Consider the following 22,095-nt stretch of genomic DNA (forward strand, 5'->3'; position numbering starts at 1 on the left):
TTATCCCATCTCGTCTTCAGTTGTCATACCCTTCCTCCCGTCCATGGTACACGGAATCTTGTGGTGAGGCTGTTGCCCAGAAACAACTTGCCTTCGTCTCCTGGAAAGCAAATCCAACGGAAGGAAATCTCAATTCCTTTCACAAATCCCGAAACAAGTGTGTGTCCACCCTCAGGAGAGCCAGGAAACAATATCTCTCCGTTCTCAAGACCGAACTCTCTTATCTGTCTCCCTCTTCCAAATCCTGGTGGCGTCTGGTCAAATCCGTTTCTGGTGTTTGTTCCCCCTCCATCCCCTCCCTTACCTCAAACGGCTACACAGCTGACTCCGCACGTGAAAAAGCTGAATGCCTCAACTCTGTGTTTGCCTCTAAATCTTGTGTCCCAAACCCATCCCTCTCTGTACCCACCATACCCAGTCGTACCCTGCTGCTCCTGGACTCCGTGTCCTTTCCTCCTGACAAGGTGGAAAAGTTTCTGTCAACCCTCGACTCTGATTCTGCAACTGGACCCGACGGCATCAGCCCACGGGTCCTAAAATCCTGCTCTGCTGCTCTATCTCACCCTCTCTCTGTTCTCTTCACCCTCTCTTTTGCTCAAGGTCAACTGCCATCTGCTTGGAAATCAGCCAACATCACCGCTTTGCACAAAAAAGGTGCAAAAACAGATCCTAGCAACTACAGACCAATCAGCCTTCTCCCAATTATCAGCAAAGTCATGGAATCCATCATTGCTTCGGATATGAAATCTTTCCTCTTCTCCAATGGCTTGATCTCTGATCATCAATTTGGTTTCAGACCAGGTCACTCTACTCTGGACATGCTGCTTCTGCTGTCTCAACAATGGATGGAGGTCCTCAATGCCAAACAGGAAATTAGAGCTGTCTCCCTCGACATATCACGTGCCTTCGACACGGTCTGGCACCCCGCTCTGCTCACCAAACTCTCCTCCTTTGGTATCCATGGAAATCTCCACGCATGGCTGGCGGACTTCCTCTCTAGTCGTCGTCAACGTGTGGCCCTGAATGGGTTTCTCTCATCTCCTCTTCCTGTTCAGGCTGGAGTTCCCCAAGGCAGTGTTCTAGGCCCCGTGCTTTTTCTGGTCTTCATCAATGATCTCTCTGACTCTCTCGAAAATCCTCTCTATCTCTTTGCTGATGACTCCACTCTCTGCCGCTCCATTCCTCTTCCCTCAGATCGGCAGTCTGCTGCCTCCTCACTCTCTGAAGACCTGGACAAAATCACAGACTGGTCAAACAAGTGGAACATGTCTTTCAATCCTGACAAATCTCACACTCTTACTATGTCTCTCCGAAAAGATCGACTGGACAACCCTCCCATCTACTTTCTCAACAATCCTCTCCAAGAAGTTCTGTCGCTCAAGATTTTGGGTCTCACTATCTGCCATGATCTTTCTTGGGAAAACCACATTTCCAAGCTGGCCTCCAAAGCCAGTCGCCGACTGGGCATCCTCCGTCGTGCGAAGTCCTTCCTCGGCACACCTGAGCTCCTCACCACATACAAGGCTTTCATCCGCAGCTCAATGGAATACTGTTCTCCCCTATGGGCCGGTGCTCCTGCCTCACACCTAGCTCGGCTTCACGCTGTTGAAACCAAAGCTTTCAGAATTATTGGAATCTCCCGCGATGAACTATCTCTGAGGGCCTTTCACTCACTCACCGCAGGCAGGTAGGTGGTCTTTCTGTCTTCTACCGACTCCTCTCCGGCCTTGCACCCCCAGCTCTCTCTGTGCTCTGTCCCCCAAATATTCCTACAGGTCGCACAAGATCTGCCAGCAACCCTCTGATGGTTAAACTGCCGAAATCTCGGCTCTCTACTCACCTTCACTCTTTCATTCCTCTTTTCTCCCGCCTCTGGAACAAACTCCCTCACTCCCTTCAATCCCACTCCTCCCTCCAGGTCTTTAAAACAGCTGTTCACCACCATCTCTTATCTTCCCCCATCCAAAACCTTGATCTTTTCTACCCCCGCTAATTCACCCCAGATCCACCTTGTTTGAAATTCCAACTTCTTTCCTGGAAGTCCTGGCAGTGTCCATATGTTTTATACCTCTCCCACCGCCCCCTTCCCACGCCCCCCCCCCCCCCCAAAGCCCTCGCCCTCTCTCAGATCTCTCGATGTCTCCATGTCTCTCGGTCCCTGCTCTCAAATGTTGTGTTTGTGTCCTTCCCCCTCTCTCCCCATCTTGTCTACCGCTCCCTATGTTATATGTTTTATGTGTCGGTTTGTCTTTCTGTGTGATTAATGTTCGCTCTTTCACGAGCCTCGATCTTGTATACAAAAAAAAAAAAAAAAAAAAAAAAAAAAAACCACTACATTTTTGATGAACCCACTCAGCGCACATTGGACATTGAATGGAATTCACTCCGGCATCCTTCCTGCACACAGCACACGGCCACTTCCCAGTTCTTTCCACCTCACCACATGCTTTATCACTTGCCATCACCTTCGTTTTTCCGATATTCACCTTCAGACCTTTTGTCTCCATACATTCCTTCCACTTGTTCATCTTTTCCTTCAGTCCATCCATACTTTCTGCAATCAACACCAGATCATCTGCATACAACAACTCCCACGGTAAACCATCCTTTACGTTCTGAGCCAGCACCTCCATGACAGCTACAAATAGTAGTGGACTTTGTACTGACCCCTGATGCACTCCCACCTTCACCTCAAACTCACCACTGTTCCCGTCCTTCGTCCTTACAGCTGTGTGCGCTCTTTTGTACATTGCCATCACTACTCTGATCAACCATTCCTCCACTTCTAACTTCCTCAATGCCCATGTCACTACTTCACGTGGAACCCGATCGAATGCTTTCTCCAGATCAACAAACCCAAGAAACAACTCCTTCCTCTTCTCCATGTACTTCTCCTGCAACTGCCTCACAATAAAAAGCGCGTCTGTCGAGCCTCTTCCTGGCATAAATCCAAACTGCATTTCGTCAATCTTCACTTTCTTCCTTATCCTCCTCTCCAACACCCTTTCCAATACCTTCATTCCATGCTCCAATAACTTTATCGCTCGATACGAGCCACAGTCCAGAGGGTCACCTTTCCCCTTGTATAGAGGGACGAGGGTACTCAGTTCCCAATCCACTGGAATGAGGCCTTCTTTCACCACCAGATTGCAGATCTCTGTCATTCTCTTCACACCCCAATTTCCCGCTGCCTTCAACATATCTCCCACAACTCCTGTCGGCCCTCCCGCTTTTCTACTCTTCATTGCTTTTATCGCTTCCTCAACTTCCTTCTCGGTTATCTTCTCTGCCGGTCCTAAAACTGGGTTACTCTCTATGTTGCCATCCCATTCATTCTCTGCATTCAACAGCATTTCCATATATCTCTTCCATCTTCCTTTAATTCCATCTGGGTCCACAGCGATTTGTCCCACTTCATCCTTCAAGCAACTCACCCCCATCACATCACACCTCTCTTTCGCTATCTGCTTTGCAATCCTGAATACTGCTCTCTGACCCTCTTCCAAATCCAAGCGTTCTCCGAACTTTTTCCTACATGCCTCCTGTGCCTTTGCTACCTCTTTCTTTGCAGCCTTCTTGGCTGCCTTATAACTTTCATGTTCTGCCTTTTCTGCCCCCATACCCTTCGCCTTCTGCCACTCCTTGAACTGCTTCCTCTTCTCATCAATCTTCTTTCCAACTTCATCATCCCACCACCATGTTTCCGAGTGCCTCGGTGGCCCTTTTGTCCATCCACATACCTCACCAACGGCTCCCAACAGACTATCTTTCGTTGACATCCAACCGCTTGCAAGCTCAACCACATAATCCTCTCCCATATTCAGCCTCTCTTTTAATGCCTCCCTCACTGGCACCTCTTTCAACCTCCACACCTTCATTCTTGGTTGGTACTTCACCCGCCGAGCTCTCCTCGCACCTTTCACCCTTATGTCGCAGACAACCAAGTGGTGCTGTGAAACAGCCTCCTCCCACGGGAACACCTTTGTGTCCCGGAGGTGCCCCCTATCTCGCCTACGCACCAGCAGGTAGTCAACGGTTGTCGTTGACCCACCCGACGTGTATGTAACAAGCCTATTATCCTCTTTCTGGAACTGAGTATTACAAATCAACAAATCAGCTCCATCAGCAAACTCCAAAATCCTTTCACCTTCTCCATTTCTCACACCATATCCGTAACCCCCATGAACTCCCTCAAAACCGGCCATACTCCTTCCCACATGTCCATTTAGGGCTCCTCCTACCACAACAACTTCCTCATCTTTCACGTTTTTCATCAGCTTCTCTATAGCACACCAGAACTTGTCCTTCTCTTCATCGCTCCGACCAACCTGCGGAGCATATCCCGAGATGACGTTCACCAAGAGCTTTCCAATCATCATTTTCACCATCATCAACCTATCACTCACTCTAGTCACACTCACCACACTGTCTACAAACTCCTCAGAAAACAGGACACCAACACCATTCACACCTTCTGGGCACCTTTGCAACACAAACTTGTATTTCTGTCCCTGCCTACCCTTCATCATTCTCACACCACTTCCCTTCCATCTGGTCTCCTGCACACAACATATGTCCACTCTTCTTCTGACCAATACTTCCACCACTTCTCCTGATCTCCCTGTCATTGTCCCTACATGCAATGTCCCAAACCTCAGAAACCGATCTCCACGTCGGGCATCAGACGTTTCGTCGTCATAAATGGAATGATTTCCACCATTGCTTCAATCAGGTTCCCCACCTTGAGTTTTGACGAGAGGGAGTGGGGTCCCCCACGGGGTACTTCGGGCTGTACCCTGCCCATATGTAGTTGTAATTGTCATGGTGCTCTTTTTGAGGCAATGTTTTTATGGCCGGATGCCCTTCCTGACGCCAACCCTTTTAGTCGCCTCTTATGACACGCAGGGATACGGTGTACCTATTCTAAACCGGGGTACACACCGGGAATGTACCCCGGTTTGTTTTAAACTATAGGATGTATATTTTGATTATATATTTGGAGGTGTATATTTACTAAAGAGGTAACCTTTTTTTCTTTAAACTATTTTTCACACTTGAGAATGATGTTGTTAGATGAGCAATAAATTACCTTTAAAACGATGTATAGGTTGTGTTTGTACTATTTTCGGTTTTTGAATAATTAGTGCATTTGTGAGGTCACGTGACTCCTTCTTTGCCGAACTTACCGAGAGGTAACCTTTTTTTCTTTAAACTATTTTTCACACTTGAGAATGATGTTGTTAGATGAGCAGTAAAATTACCTTTAAAACGATGTATAGGTTGTGTTTGTACTATTTTCGGTTTTTGAATAATTAGCGCATTTGTGAGGTCACGTGACTCCTTCTTTGCCGAACTTACCGATCATGGTAACGTCTTAATTAAGAGTTGTTTCTCACATATGACAACATATTTGATGATCGGAACTCACCATCAAACTAATTATATCAATATCCATGTTGGAATAGATAAAAATTGGGCCTTTTATAAAGATTTGTATATGTGGATCGACCCTAGGAGATCATGGCGACAGGTGGTGACTCAGATGGTTTTAATTTATGAATTGTGAGAAAATAACTCTTTGAAAACCCCTATTTAGGTGCAGGGTGGTAAAAGATGTTATCCTATAAAGTTTCGTGCTGATTAACCTTGGGAGCTCAGAGGAGTCGGTTCACAAATGAACAAACAAACAAACAAATGGACATTTCGCTTTTATATATATATATTGAGATATACATATATATATATACACACGTATATTTGCTGATATATACACACACAGAATGCTTTATATAATTATATTTTAAATATCCACTCTAATTATTTAAATATATATTCTTAAGGTCATCTGAAAATGCAAAGTAATAGATATACCGTTGCGCATCTATGCATATGGATACCCTCCTGCCTTACTGGGGGCAGCCCTGCCGAAGACCCAGGCTGTGGCTGTTTGGAAGGGGAGGCAGATTAAATTATGGCAAGACGTGGGAAAGAGACATGGCAGTCACTTGTCTTTTTGTCCTCGTTCTGGGCCAACACGCGTTTGTCCTTGCTGTTCCTTGCAGCTGGACATTCTCAGCTGTCTTTTTATAATCACTTGGTAACAGCTTGCAATTCAAAGCGCATAATATTGCTGCTTGTAAGGGCCTTGATTTGGCAGGATATCTTACTGATTGCCATGGCTGTTGTAGTACTGAACCTGTCAAAGCCATACTAATTGTTGTGAGGTTCTTATGCAACTTTATTTTACCTTGTACAATAATGTGTTAGTCTGGGAGACTGAATTGCTTTCTGGCTCGCTTCGTATGGTCAGTCTTCCTGCAAGCGTATCTGATGTTTGTTTCTTAGCTACAAGCCTGCAGTGGGAGACGTTTGAGCAGTATGCAACGTGGCACCTTTTTCTCGCTCATGGCATCCCCACAGACATCATTATTCCCATTCTGCAGCACCTGAAATATAAAGGTGAGAGAACTCGCATTCTTTTCAGCTTTCAACTTGACTCTACTGTATCCTTCCTTACTGTCTTGCTTTTGCTAATCGGTTTTTGGGTCCCATACTCAAATACTTGTGGGCATCTCCATTCAGATCTCTCGGTGGTTTTTGGAGGGCTGAGTGTGACGGTAACCTTGTCACTTTCTGAACTCCTCGTGTGAGGTCAGCAAATAGTTGAACACGCTGGCTCCTTATAGCACTCCTGCCATACGTTCAGTTTTAATATGTTTTTCAATTCTACGAATGATCATATTTTGTTGTGATCAAAGCCATTGTATTATTTTAAATCCATAGTCATGTGTTTAGTCGATAGCTGGGCATGCAGGTGGATCCATGCTTTATACTGATGAGACGAAATAAGGGGTTGTCGTACATTATCTTAAAAGAGCGTCAGGCATTATTTACACACAGTTTGATACAGCACCCTTTGTTTTTATTGACCCGATGAAATCAAAACTAAGTGATGATCTGTGGAGCAATAAAACCCATTAGGAAAAAAAATAGAACAAGTGCAGATACATTCAAAGTACAATGTCCCCTTGCCAAATAAATAACATATCCTCCAGCACGCGATATTGCCTGGGCGCCCGAGGCGCCCGTCAATGCCGCCATGCAGCACTTTGAGACAGTGTTGGAGGTGTACAATAATTGATTGATTAATTGTGTAATTAAATAAATATATAATAATCATAAAATAAATAATTTCTTAATCAATTGGAGAATACCATACCTAAACCACCAGTGTTTCATCTGAAGCTGCAACTTTTTGAAAAGTAATTAAATAATTAGTTATTTAAAAATTAAATAATTATTTGATGAATTAATTAATCAATCAATCAAAAATATCCTTCAGAGCCGAATCACTTGGTCACTGTCGTGTCTGAATATCAGCTTCATAGCTCAAAAGGTGCCTGAGATATTGCCCAGATGAGAAAGAAAAATAAATAAGTGATTAATAATTAAAATAAATAAATAATAATCATAAAATAATTAATTTATTAATCAGTTGGCTAATATCATACCTAAACCACCACCGTTTCATCCGAATCTGTAACTTTTTGAAAATTAATAAATAACATAATTAATCGACTAATTAAATAATCGATGAATTGATTAATCAATAAATCAAAATACTCTTCATAGCCACATCACTTGGTCATTGTTGTGTCCAGATATCAGCTTCCAAGCTCAAAAGGTGCCTGAGATATTGCCCAGATGAGAAAGAAACATAAATAGGTGATTAATAATTAAAATAAATAAATAGTAATCATAAAATAATGAATTTCTTAATCATTTGGCTAATAGCATACCTAAACCACCACCGTTTCATCCGAATCTGTAACTTTTTGAAAGTTAATAAATAAAATAATTAATCGAATAATTAAATAATTAATCAATTGATTGATTAATCAATAAATCAAAAATACTCTTTATAGCCACATCACTTGATCATTGTCGTGTCCAAATATTAGCTTCCTAACTCAAAAAATTGCCTGAGATTTTGCCCAGATGAGAAAGGAAATAAATAAGTGTTTAATAACCACCATTAGAGGCCATTTTTCCCCGCAGAGCAGGGGTTGGCCTTTTTCGGGCACCTTGGTCCCCTTTCTGAAGCAATATTTTATGGCCGGATGCCCTTCCTGCCGCCAACCCTGTTAGTCGCCTCTTGCGACACACAGGGAATTACCAGTGAACTGGTACTCAATTTGCCAACCTCGGAGGGATGACAGGCTGAGTCAGCCCCCCTGGTGTTAATTCAGCGATTGACCGGGATTTGAACCCAGGATCCTAGGATCCCAAGCCGGCGCCAACACCAGGTTAATAGATCGACAATAATTACTTAATTAATCATTTTATTGAATAATCAATAAATAAAAAATACCGTTTTTGCCAAAGTACGTGCTCACCATTGAGCCGAAATTTCAGCTTCCTAGCTCAAAGGATGGCTAAGATATTGCCTGGACAAACAAACAAGAAAGAAACCGGAGTGAAAACTGAGTACTCCCTTTTAGCGTGTGTCATCGCCAGGCCCCCTTCGGTGCTTGGCAATGACGTCATGCAGCGCCTGGAGATGGCATAGGAAAGGAGCGTTGTACAATTACATTCCAAAATGTATCGGGAGAGATCTCCTCAGAGTGGTACTATTATGGACCGCCTGGAGATGGCATAGGAAAGGAGCGTTGTACAATTACATTCCAAAATGTATCGGGAGAGATCTCCTCAGAGTGGTACTATTATGGACCATCACCCAAAGGGGGAAACATGAAATTGTCACATGGATTTGCTTTTTATCCACTTGCTCCTCATCAGGAAGACGTAAGGTTTATGAAAATTGAATGTACGTATATTTATATTGTTTAACAAGTGTAGAACATTGGAGCGAAGAGGGATTAAAACACACACGTTACTTGAAAAGAAGCAAAGGAATGGTCTGAAAAAACGTGACATACGCATGAAGGCAGAGGAAGAAACAAGATAAGAAACTGAAGGCAAAAGGCAACGAAAAGGCAATTGCATTTTACATCCATTGCATATCATTATCGTTAATGTGTGTGTACATCGGGAAAGCAATGCTGGCCACAACAACAACACAATTTGCAATACAAAATACATTATCTTTTGTGCAGTCCCTGCCATCTGTCCATAATCCCCTCCCCTGTGTCCTTCACACCCCCTCGCCCCCTCTTATCATCCCTCCACATCTCCATGCCATCCGTTTATCCCTCACACTCTCGTTAATGCAAAGTGCATCCAAAGCACCAGCCTGCCCAAACTGCCCAGGAGTGGTCTGCCCAAACATTAGCCAGCTTTCACCTCGGTGAAGTCTTTAACATCCTCAAAACGTCAAAGGGAATATATTTATTTACACTGTTAATTGTCATGTACCATGCTTTATACAGAGCGTAGGTTTTGCCGAAGCAGTTCCTTCTCTGGGATTATAATCGTCGACGGGTCGCCACTCTGACACAAGAAGTCAGGGCAAGATTTCGGAATTTGTTCAGTATGCCAGTGATAGCTCGCCTCCTCTTTAAGGATACCATGGGATATTTGACGTCCACCAAGTAATGCCAGCAGATGGGACGCCGAGTTTAACGTCCGTCCGAGGGACGGCACACACAGTGATTCATCAGCCTGCACACAGTGATTCATCAGCCTGCACACAGTGATTCATCAGCCTGCACACAGTGATTCATCAGCCTGCCTGTGAAACACCTGGATGAAACCCAGGCTAGACAGTGTCACACGTGTGTGTGTGTGTGTGTGTGTGTGTGTGTGTGTGTGTGTGTGTGTGTGTGTGTGTGTGTGCGTGCGTGCGTGTGTGTGTGTGTGTACACCTCTCACCTCTCGGTCGTTCTGTCAGCCGTGTACACGTTGCTTTGGTCAGGTTGGGTTCTTTCGGCCCCACCTTTTCAGATGTCGGAATGAGCAAAGCTTAGCTTTTTTTGCCCCCCCCCCCCCCCCCCCCACTGCGAAAAAGCTGTTACATCACCAATTTTAACTCTACATTGAGGTTCCAATAAAAGGGATTGTTACTCTTCTTGTCATCAATGCATTACCACGTCGACCTGTTCAGAAAAGCAGTTGATTCACCCAATAAAAGTACACATAAACCGGATGCTGCACAAGCGAGTTGACATAAATGCTCGTTTCTGCCTTGATATTTCTGCCTTGTTGTTTTTTTCCTGATAAGACACCTTATCCTGCGCAGTCTTGAGAAAAAAGGACAAGACGGTCTACGAGTGGCGAATTTGATTGGTCGAGATGACGCAAAATGCCTAATATTTTGTCCAAGTACTGCTAAATGGAGGGTTTTTGAAAGTGCAAAAAAACATTTGTGTTCTATATTGTTCAAGTGTGTGTACCCTGGATTTAGAATAGGTACACCATATCCCTGCGTGTCGTAAGAGACGACTAAGAGGGTTGGCGTCAGGAAGGGCATCCGGCCATAAAAACATTGCCTCAAAAAGAGAACCATGACAATTACAACTACATATGGGCAAGGTACAGCCCGAAGTGGAGATCGGTTTCTGAGATTTGGGACATGGAATATAGGGACAATGACAGGGAGATCAGGAGAAGTGGTGGAAGTATTGGTCAGAAGAAGAGTGGACATATGTTTTGTGCAAGAGACGAGATGGAAGGGAAGTGGTGTGAGAATGGTGAAGGGTAGGCAGGGACAGAAATACAAGTTTGTGTAGCAAGGGTGCCCGGAGGGCGTGAATGGTGTTGGTGTCCTGTTTTCTGAGGAGTTTGTAGACAGTGTGGTGAGTGTGACTAGAGTGAGTGATAGGTTGATGATGGTGAAAATGATGATTGGAAAGCTCTTGGTGAACGTCATTTCGGGATATGCTCCGCAGGCTGGTCGAAGCGATGAAGAGAAGGAGAAGTTCTGGTGTGCGATAGAGAAGCTGATGGAAAACGTGAAAGATGAGGAAGTTGTTGTGGTAGGAGGAGACCTAAATAGACATGTGGGAAGGAGTATGGATGGTTTTGAGGGAGTTCATGGGGGTTACGGATATGGTGTGATAAATGGAGAAGGTGAAAGGATTTTGGGGTTTGCTGATGGAGCTGATTTGTTGATTTGTAATACTCAGTTCCAGAAAGAGGATAATAAGCTTGTCACATACACGTCAGGTGGGTCGACGACAACCGTTGACTACCTGATGGTGCTTAGGCGAGATAGGGGGCACCTCCGGGACACAAAGGTGATCCCAGGGGAGGAGGCTGTTTCACAGCACCACTTGGTTGTCTGCGACATAAGGGTGAAAGGTGCGAGGAGGGCTCGGCGGGTGAAGTACCAACCGAGAATGAAGGTGTGGAGGTTGAAAGAGGTGACAGTAAGGGAGGCATTAAAAGAGAGGCTGAGTAGGATAGAGGATGATGTGGTTGAGCTTGAAAGTGGTTGGATGTCAATGAAAGCTAGTCTGTTGGGAGCCGTTGGTGAGGTATGTTGATGGACAAAAGGACCACCGAGGCACTCGGAAACATGGTGGTGGGATGATGAAGTTGGAAAGAGGATTGACAAGAAGAGGAAGAAGTTCAAGGAGTGGCAGAAGGCGAAGGGTACGGGAGCAGAAACAGCAGAGCATGAAAGTTATAAGGCAGCCAAGAAGGCTGCAAAGAAAGAGGTAGCAAAGGCGCAGGAGGCATGTAGGAAAATGTTCGGAGAACGCTTGGATTCCGAAGAGGGTCAGAGAGCAGTATTCAGGATTGCAAAGCAGATAGCGAAAGAGAGGTGTGATGTGATGGGGGTGAGTTGCTTCAAGGATGAAGTGGGACAAATCGTTGTGGACCCAGATGGAATTAAAGGAAGATGGAAAAGATATATGGAAATGCTGTTGAATACAGACAATGAATGGGATGGCAACATAGAGAGTAACCCAGTTTTAGGACCGGCAGAGACGATAACTGAGAAGGAAGTTGAGGAAGCCATAAAAGCAATGAAGAGTAGAAAAGCGGGAGGGCCGACCGGAGTTGTGGGAGATATGTTGAAGGCAGCAGGAAGTTGGGGTGTGAAGAGAATGACAGAGATCTGTAATCTGGCGGTGAAAGAAGGCCGCATTCCAGTGGATTGGGAACTGAGTACCCTCGTCCCTCTATACAAGGGGAAAGGTGACCCTCTAGAGCAGGGGTCAGGAACCTTTTTGACTGGGAGAGCCATAAAAGCCAAATATTTCTAAATATATTTCATTGAGAGCCATATAGTATTTTTAACGTATAATAAATTAAATATGTCTTACTTTTAATGCGACTTCTGGTGCTGCATGGTTTTGCTGATGGCCTTGTAGTCTGGTTCATACGTGGTGAGGTTGAGCTTCATGCAGGTGTTGAGGCTTCCATCAGTTAAACGTGAGCGTAGGTTGGTCTTAATGTTCCTCATATGCGAGAATGACTGCTCACATGCATATGTAGAGCCAAACATGGTCAATACGGCAATACTCACACGCTGCATTGTGTGGTATGTCACAGGAAGCTCGTCCTGTGACACATCTTCTTCAAAACTTCTTCAAAACTTTATCTTCAAAACTAATTTCTGTTTACTTTAAAATGACACAGTATTATTAAGAAATATCACAAGTATTTTAAAATCAGTTCCAAACTGTTTTTTTTTTTTTTTTTCAACTCAAAATTGTCTGGGAGCCATATGCCGTCACCGGAAGAGCCATATATGGCTCGCGAGCCATAGGTTCCCGACCGCTGCTCTAGAGTGTGGCTCGTACCGAGCGATAAAGTTATTGGAGCATGGAATGAAGGTATTTGGAAAGGGTGTTGGAGAGGAGGATAAGGAAGAAAGTGAAGATCGACGAAATGCAGTTTGGATTTATGCCAGGAAGAGGATGACAGACGTGCTTTTTATTGTGAGGCAGTTGCAGGAGAAGTACATGGAGAAGAGGAAGAAGTTGTTTCTTGGGTTTGTTGATCTGGAGAAAGCATTCGATAGGGTTCCACGCAAAGTATTGACATGGGCAATGAGGAAGTTAGGAGTGGAGGAATGGTTGATCAGAGTAGTGATGGCAATGTACAAAAGCGCGCACAGCTGTGAGGACGAAGGACGGGAACAGTGGTGAGTTTGAGGTGAAGGTGGGAGTGCATCAGGGGTCGGTACTAAGTCCACTACTATTTGTAGCTGTGATGGAGGTGCTGGCTCAGAACGTAAAGGGGGGTTTACCGTGGGAGTTGTTGTATGCAGATGATCTGGTGTTGATTGCGGAAAGTATGGATGGACTGAAGGAAAAGATGAACAAGTGGAAGGAATGGAGACAAAAGGTCTGAAGGTGAATATCGGAAAGACGAAGGTGATGGCAAGTGGTAAAGCATGTGGTGAGGTGGAAAGAACTGGGAAATGGCCATGTGCTGTGTGCAGGAAGGGTGTCGGAGTGAACTCCATTCAATGTACAATGTGCGCTGAGTGGGTTCATCAAAAATGTAGTGGTCTGAGAGGGTCATTAACCAGTGTGGCAGCTACATTCAAATGTAAGGTGTGCACAGAGGGAGCTGCACATGGAGGAAATGTTGAGTTGGATCTTGGAGACGGCGTGAAGCTGGAAGGTGTGAAAACATTTTGCTACCTCGGAGACATGCTGAATGGAGAAGGTGGATCAGACTCGGCAACGGTTGCTCGAGTGAGATGTGCATGGAAGACGTTTCGGGAACTGAGTGGCGTGCTGATGAGGAGGGGAGTGTCGTTGAAGCTGAAGGGAAAGGTGTATGCTGCATGTGTGAGAAGTGTTATGATTTATAGGAGCGAGACATGGGGTAATGAACGTAGAGCAGCAACGAAGGTTGGAAAGGGTGGAAATGCGAATGGTTCGATGGATGTGCGGAGTATCGTTGAGAGAGAGGAAGACAAATGATGAATTGCGAAAAATGATGGGAATAGAGCCTGTGATTGATGCTGTGAAGAGGAACAGGTTGAGATGGTTTGGTCATGTGTTGAGGAAGGATGAAAGTGACTGGTTGAGAAGAGTGATGGAAATGAATGTAGAAGGAAGTAGAGGACGGGGAAGACCGAGAAAGACTTTGCTAAAGATGGTGGAAGAATAAATGCGGGTAAGGGGGTTAACAAGGAGAGATGCAGAAAATAGGGCAAGATGGAGAAGATTGTCATGGGGACCGCAAGGCTAACCCCCGCTCTAGCAGGGAAAATGGCCTTAAAATGCATGTTGTTGTTGTTGTTTTATATTGTTCAAGTATATAATTTAATTGAAATAGAATAAAGATTTTAAAGGTTGTCAGAAAAGCTTTTTTCGAAAGTTTACCACCATTGATGTCTTTTACAGCACTTTATTTAATATATTACATTATTTATTCGTGCCTGTTGTTTGTGCCCTTTATGACGTCTTTAAAAACAGTAAGTTTCCTATTTGGAATGATTTTCAATTCTATTTAACTCTCAGACAGGCAGACAGTCTAAACTCTAAAGCAATCACACCCATGTCGGAAGGAAGTGGTTCATTTAGAAATTTTCCATGTGAAATAGGCAAAGCCGAGAAACAAGTGAAACCCATTAGAATTACCATTTAGAACCCTCTCGAATACCCTTTAGAATTACCCTCTAGAATTACCCTCTAGAATTATCCTTTATAACCCATTAGAATTGGCCTGTAAAATTACCCTTTAGAACTCTTGAGAATTTCCCTTTGGAATTACCTTTTAGAATTACCCTCTACAATTACCCTTTAGAACCCTTTAAAATTACCCTTTCGAACCCACTAGAATTACCCTTTAGAATTACCCTTTCGAACCCAATAGAATTACCCTTTGGAATTACCATTTAGAACCCATTATAATTACTCTTTAGAACCCATTATAATTACTCTTTAGAACCCTCTAGAATTTCCCTTTAGAAACCTTTCGAATTACCCTTTACAATTACCCTTTAGTACCTATTAGAATTACAATTTAGTACCCTTTAGAATTACCGTTTAGAATTGCTGTTTAGCATTATCTATCTATAATTCCAGCAATCTCTGTGTGTGTGTGTGTGTGTGTCTGTGTGTGTGTTTGTTTGTCTGTGACCGCTGTTTCTCGACAACCACGGGTCCGATATACTTTAAACTTGCCAGGTATATTGCTGGGGACCCGAGGATGTGCCTTTTCAAGGTTTCATATTAATCGGACAAGTAGTTACCGAGCTATGTCCAAAAAACGATTCAACCAATCAGAGAGCAGCGAGCTATCACGTGTGCCGAACGTGGCGAACAGACTCTGCCTCGGACGGCACATTTGAGAGCGTATTCATTTATTTCACGTTGGCAAACTATGTTGGCGTTAAACTATGTTTTAAAACTAATTAAAACTAATTTGCGATTCTTTCGCTTTCCTGCGCGTTTGTGCACGCTATGGCGATTTCTTTACCAAACTCCGCAAGCCGTTCGCTTTGGACCAAACCATTTCATGTAAATAGAGGGGGGGGATTGTCACCGTACTCGCAAGCCGTTCGCTTTGGACCAAACCATTTCATGTAAATAGAGGGGGGGGATTGTCACCGTACTCGCAAGCCGTTCGCTTTGGACCAAACCATTTCATGTAAATAGAGGGGGGGGATTGTCACCGTACTCGCAAGCCGTTCGCTTTGGCTTTGCGAATGGACCAAACCATTTCATGTAAATAGAGCGGGGGGATATAATTTTAGATATATATATAGTACGGGCATGCCCTAGTCCTTTAGAATTACGCTCAGCCTAGCAGTTCAAAAGGCTGAACGTTTTCCATTATCCAACCATGGAAATATACAGGTGATTTGGTTTCACATCATTCCACAGCGATAGGGTGAGACTGTGAGATTTTCCAGGATTGAAGGACATGTTCCATTTATCAGACAAGCATCTACTCAATTTCAGATCAGCCAGAGAGATAGACAGTCGCTGTCTGCCCAGCAGTGGGTGGGGGTACTGTATAGTGTATAACACAATGTGGAGTCATCTGCGAAAAAGGAAGAGAAGGTTTTCCAGAGAAGGAATTCCCCCCCCCCCCCCCCCCCCCTTTAGATGAAGGTGTTTTTTAATGTATATGAATTTGCCAGAGCGTCAGAGAGGTCTGGCATCAGTAAACACATAAAGCAATGACTTTAAAATGGAATTATTCACTTTGTCAAAAACCGAACATGAGAATGACAGTCGAGTTGATCTCTGTTTTTTTTTTCCAGACCATCCAGAAGCCCTTTCGTGTTTGCTGCTTCAGCTTCGAAGAGAAAAGTGAGTTTGTTTATTAGTCGCAGATTATAAGTTGCCACCCTGGCATACGATGAGGGCCATCTCCAAAGAGTGCGTTGTAGTTCTGAAAAAGTTGCTCGCAATCCCTTTTTATATTCAAATTCAGTTTCTTTCAAAGTAAGTTTTCTATTCCATGATGAAAGTTTTCTGATATCCAGTACCATGATCAGCATTTTAAATTTGATTTTTCATATACTCATGACTAATGTTCTGAGCATTAATGGGGAGAAATTGAGAAAGGCAATTGGGGAGTGGATGAGCGGAAAGGTAGAGGAACAAAGGAAGTGGGTGGAGAGAACAAAGAAGGTGACAGGTGGGAATAAAAAATGGTTTGTGGAGGACAATAGGAAGGAACGAGATGATGACATTAAGCAAATTTTATGGATTGTAGGAAGCATAAAAAAGCTGAAGTGTGTGGAAAGGGTTTGCGGAGGAGCACGAGTGGGAGTAATTGATGTAAGAAAACAAAACGTTCCATTCCACGTTGTATTTCAGGCCTACTGAGGAGATGGTGAAGTTGGTGCTGAGCCGGCCGTGGAAAACGGAAGACAGGTTCACCACCAGCATTCTGCGGCACTGGGCCCTCAAAAACGAGGAAACATTGGCAGAACATGTAAAGTCTCTGCTTATCAAGAACAACACGCCACCACGGAAACGACAAAGGTGTATTGCAGTGATTTCTTTTTTTTAATGTGCTGCAACATGTGAGTAGAAAATTAACAACGAATGAGCCGAGTTTGCCTTTTCCTATGTGTGAACTGACTTTGCAGGCTGTGCCTTCTTCCTCCAATCACGATTGAGGAGTCGTTGCAATGATTGGAGGAAATAGTTCATCATGGCCCACTTTGTTCCTGCAGTGAAATTGTGCCAAAAGTATTGGGTTTTTTTTATATCTCCCCACCGCAATATGCCTGGTGTTGGCTTAACGATTAAGGTGTCTCGCTTGAGATCTTAGGGTGCTGAGTTTGAGTCCCTGTCAGGCCATTGAATTAACACCAGGTGGGTTGACTCAGCCTGTCAATCTCCCGAGGTCGGCAAAATGAGTACCGGCTTACTGGTAATGGAGGCACTGCATCAGCGGCACACCCGCGCCCCCAGAAAATGATGCAGCCAAACAGCCACAGGCTGCATACGAACCACCACAACCACCACCACCCCAGCAATGTGATCTTTTATATTGTCATCGTCTTCTTTATTTCTTTTAATCCCACGCTGCCAAAGTATTTCTTTAATTGATTATTAATTTGCAATCCCAGAGACGTTGTCAAGTTATGAGGCTTGAAAGATTTTTTGGCACATTCAATGTTAATTCCATAAACCCATTCAATTGTGGGTAATTTGACCGCATCCTCTGCCGTGACATCCCTGATCCTTCATACAGGCAGGTGGCCGCATGATAGAGCTAAAACCAATACATAGCACGATATCTCAAAAAGTTATGGACGGATGTGGACCAAACTTGGTGGATAGATTGTGTGTGTGACAAGACTGAATCGATTCAATTTTGGTGAATATCTGAATTTGGATTCGGATACGAGAATTATTTAATTATTAAGTGATTCTTCACCATTGAGTGATCAGGCAAAAAGCCCGAACAGCCCGATCTCCATCTCTCTCCGATCTTGACAAAATCACAAGCTGGTCAAACACTTGGAAAATATCTTTCAATCAAGACAAATCTCCCTCTCTGAAAGGACCTTGTGGCAAAACCTCCCATCATTCTGTATGATGAGTTGCTTGAAGGATGAAGTGGGACAAATCGTTGTCGACCCAGATGGAATTAAAGGAAGATGGAAAAGATATATGGAAATGCTGTTGAATACAGAGAATGAATGGGATGGCAACATAGAGAGTAACCCAGTTTTAGGACCGGCAGAGAAGATAACTGAGAAGGAAGTTGAGGAAGCGATAAAAACAATGAAGGGTAGAAAAGCGGGAGGGCCGACGGGAGTTGTGGGAGATATGTTGAAGGCAGCAGGAAGTTGGGGTGTGAAGAGAATGGCAGAGATCTGTAATCTGGTGGTGAAAGAAGGCCGCATTCCAGTGGTTTGGGAACTGAGTACCCTCGTCCCTCTATACAAGGGGAAAGGTGACCCTCTGGAGTGTGGCTCGTACCGAGCGATAAAGTTATTGGAGCATGGAATGAAGGTATTGGAAAGGGTGTTGGAGAGGAGGATGAGGAAGAAAGTGAAGATCGACGAAATGCAGTTTGGATTTATGCCAGGAAGAGGAACGACAGACGCACTTTTCATTGTGAGGCAGTTGCAGGAGAAGTACATGGAGAAGAGGAAGAAGTTGTTTCTTGGGTTTATTGAGCTGGAGAAAGAATTCGATAGGGTTCCACGCAAAGTATTGACATGGGCATTGAGGAAGTTAGGAGTGGAGGAATGGTTGATCAGAGTAGTGATGGCAATGTACAAAAGAGCGCGTACAGCTGTAAGGACGAAGGACGGGAACAGTGGTGAGTTTGAGGTGAAGGTGGGAGTGCATCAGGGGTCGGTACTAAGTCCACTACTATTTGTAGCTGTGATGGAGTTGCTGGCTCAGAACGTAAAGGAGGGTTTACCGTGGGAGTTGTTGTATGCAGATGATCTGGTGTTGATTGCGGAAAGTATGGATGGACTGAAGGAAATGATGAACAAGTGGAAGGAATGTATGGAGACAAAAGGTCTGAAGGTGAATATCGGAAAGACGAAGGTGATGGCAAGTGGTAAAGCATGTGGTGAGGTGGAAAGAAATGGGAAGTGGCCCTGTGCTGTGTGTAGGAAGGGTGTCGGAGTGAACTCCATTCAATGTACAATATGCGCTGAGTGGGTTCATCAAAAATGTAGTGGTTTGAGTGGGTCATTAACCAGTGTGGCAGCTACATTCAAATGTAAGGTGTGCACAGAGGGAGCTGCAGATGGAGGAAATGTTGAGTTGGATCTTGGAGACGGCGTGAAGCTGGAAGGTGTGAAAACATTTTGCTACCTCGGAGACATGCTGAATGGAGAAGGTGGATCAGACTCGGCAACGGTTGCTAGAGTGAGATGTGCATGGAAGAAGTTTCGGGAACTGAGTGGCGTGCTGATGATGAGGGGAGTGTCGTTGAAGCTGAAGGGAAAGGTGTATGCTGCATGTGTGAGAAGTGTTATGATTTATGGGAGCGAGACATGGGTAATGAACGTAGAGCAGCAACGAAGGTTGGAAAGGGTGGAAATGCGAATGGTTCGACGGATGTGCGGAGTATCGTTGAGAGAGAGGAAGACAAATGATGAATTGCGAAAGATGATGGGAATAGAGCCTGTGATTGATGCTGTGAAGAGGAACAGGTTGAGATGGTTTGGTCATGTGTTGAGGATGGATGAAAGTAACTGGTTGAGAAGAGTGATGGAAATGAATGTAGAAGGAAGTAGAGGACGGGGAAGACCGAGAAAGACTTGGCTAAAGATGGTGGAAGAAGAAATGCGGGCACGGTTGTTAACAAGGGGAGATGCAGAAAATAGGGCAAAATGGAGAAGATTGTCATGGGGACCGAAAGGCTAACCCCCGCTCTAGCAGGGAGAATGGCCGTTAAAATGCATGTTGTTTGTGTTGTATTCTGTATCCATGTTGTCCATCCCATGCATCCAACCATACCCCTCATTCAAACCCATGCACATTATGACCACTCCCTCCCCTCCCTCTTCTCTCCCTCTACTGTTCCTTTTGTCTGTTGTGTCCTGATATGTTTAGTGTTCCAGCTCTTCCACGGGTTTTGACTTTGTATGCAAAAAAAGCCTGTGAGTCAATTTGACAGATGATAGTTTTATCGTGGACAAAATGGCTGGCGGTAAGTCAGCAGGTTTACGAAGTGTCTCGGTGACACACACGTGGCTGAAAAACAAAATAAGACTGCACTCTTGTTTTCCAGCTTGCGGAGCTCCAGCAGCAAGCTGACACAGTTGACACTGGAGCAGATGTTGGAGCACCTTGATAACCTCCGGCTGGTCTCCAGTCCCCGGCAGACGTGTGAGTGTAAGCTGCTTTCTCCTCTTTTAATGACGTTATGCCTCCTCTTCATCTCAGTGACACGCTTTCCCTTGTCGTTTGTAGTTTTCTCGCAAATGCCAATACTTCAAGCTCTTCAGCATGTTCAGGCAAGCTGTGACGAGGGGCAGAAATCCAGGTTTGTGTCCAATGTTCACCTTCATTATACACTCTTTCGTGCATGTGATAACTGAAACGGAAGCTCTGGAGGTCCACACAATGTTTCACAAGAGAATGCACCCAAGGAGATGCCATTTGGCCCATTGCACAAATGCTTAATGTTTTGAAGAAATACGAGAGACATCCCTTTTCTTGTTGTATTTTCAATGGATTTAATGAGAGCTGAAATCCAAAGCAAGTCGAGGCATCTTATGCCACGTCTTCACGATGAAGCTCACTCATGTCCGCATGAGAACTGTAGCATCAGTACTCCTATGGTGGTCATTTCGGGAGGTTGCCGAGCTGCCAAAAATTAATAAATATCTCCACATAAATGGTCATTACTTGTGTGAATGTCACATGCTACCAAATTCCTTAACTTTGTAATGACATGCTTTGGGTGATAAACATCCGAGGTATGCTTTATAGACTGCATTGTTGGTTCACGAGTTATCAAGTGACCACTATATTCGTCATGTGTGTGCGTCTGTCTGTGTGTCTGTCTGTCTGTCTGTTTGTCTGTCTGCAGCATAACTACCCGATGATATCATTCGATCTTGATGAAACTTGGGTGGGAGGTTGATATCATGATCTAGTTGTTTCCTGCCGAGAGTGGGCGTATTGCGCCCATTGTGGGCGGAGCCACGCCAGAAAAAGATGTCTTTTTAGGGGGTAATCAAGTTCAAGCTCCATCTTCTCCGAGGGGTTTGGTGGAATCTGACAGGGGTTTCGATATTTGGTTAGGCCAATGTCACGTGTCTAGCCCCACGGAGCTCGATTTTTCTTTTTTTAATTTTATTTATTTATTTTCTCATTTCATTTTTCACCGAATTTTCGGTATTGTGTAGATAGCTAACCTCATAACTGATTATACCTTATTTTCTATCTCATTTCAAGGTCAGTAACCTTCGTTTTGACATTTCCGGGCCTGGCCTGTCCGGGCCTGTTTCGGTTATAGTCCATCCTTTGTCATTGAATACCGCTCGCTGGTGAACCATCGTCGTCTCCTGACTTGTCAAATTTACGTCCCACAAAAGCGACACCACAGGCAGCAGTCAGAGCTAGTTATCGATTTTCAAAATGTCACCTTACCTTTTAAACAAAATAGTCTGGAGCCGACATTTTGTCCACCCTCACTTGGCAAACACGACAATACATTGTTTGCTCCTCCACATCCGCAGCAAAAGTTTTGTATTTTCACTTGCCACACACTGTGTTTTGTAAACACGATCATTGGCATGGCGGTGTCATAAGCTGCTGCCTCTTATTGGTTTACAAGCCTTCACGTAATTCTGTAATCGACAACATGATGGTTGTGGGATGTCGGACGGTTTGTCCATGTCGAGCTGCGGTCACAACATCGAAACGTGAAGGCAGCAACGATGTGTGACGTGAGCCTCTCTCGTGTTAATGTGGACCTGGATCTTGGCTCCGGTTTGACCAGATCCTGATGCAATGAAGTTCTGAATTTACTCATGACGAAAATGTTTTAGATGTTTTGAAAATGTTTTTGACAGGAACCGTTCAATCTCATCTCAACACAAAAACGGCCATTACTATGTCCTATGTTTGTATAATGGAATACAAGGGTTTAAAATAATCTCTCACGTAATTGTTGGAGCATCCATGTGTCGTTGGTTATCTCCATATACGGGTTTCAGAAGGCGTAAAGTAAGTATGAGTGTGTGTGTGTGTGTGTGTGTGTGTGTGTGTGTGTGTGTAT

General features: G+C 44.3%; 1 protein-coding gene across 2 annotated transcripts in view; it reads left to right on the plus strand.

Annotated features, from left to right (window-relative positions):
• INTS3 (integrator complex subunit 3) overlaps positions 1-22,095 on the plus strand; it is a 133,210-nt gene that overhangs the window by 105,175 nt on the left and 5,940 nt on the right. For both annotated transcript variants that reach the window (XM_068108616.2, XM_068108617.2), the window contains exons 24-28: positions 6,346-6,459; positions 16,139-16,187; positions 16,701-16,868; positions 20,098-20,195; positions 20,280-20,352. In XM_068108616.2, the coding sequence (XP_067964717.1) occupies positions 6,346-6,459; positions 16,139-16,187; positions 16,701-16,868; positions 20,098-20,195; positions 20,280-20,352 (502 nt within the window). The remainder of the gene's footprint in view (positions 1-6,345; positions 6,460-16,138; positions 16,188-16,700; positions 16,869-20,097; positions 20,196-20,279; positions 20,353-22,095) is intronic.

Source organism: Myxine glutinosa, chromosome 2 (assembly GCF_964187855.1).
Source record: "Myxine glutinosa chromosome 2, kmMyxGlut1.1, whole genome shotgun sequence".
NCBI lineage: Eukaryota > Metazoa > Chordata > Myxini > Myxiniformes > Myxinidae > Myxine > Myxine glutinosa.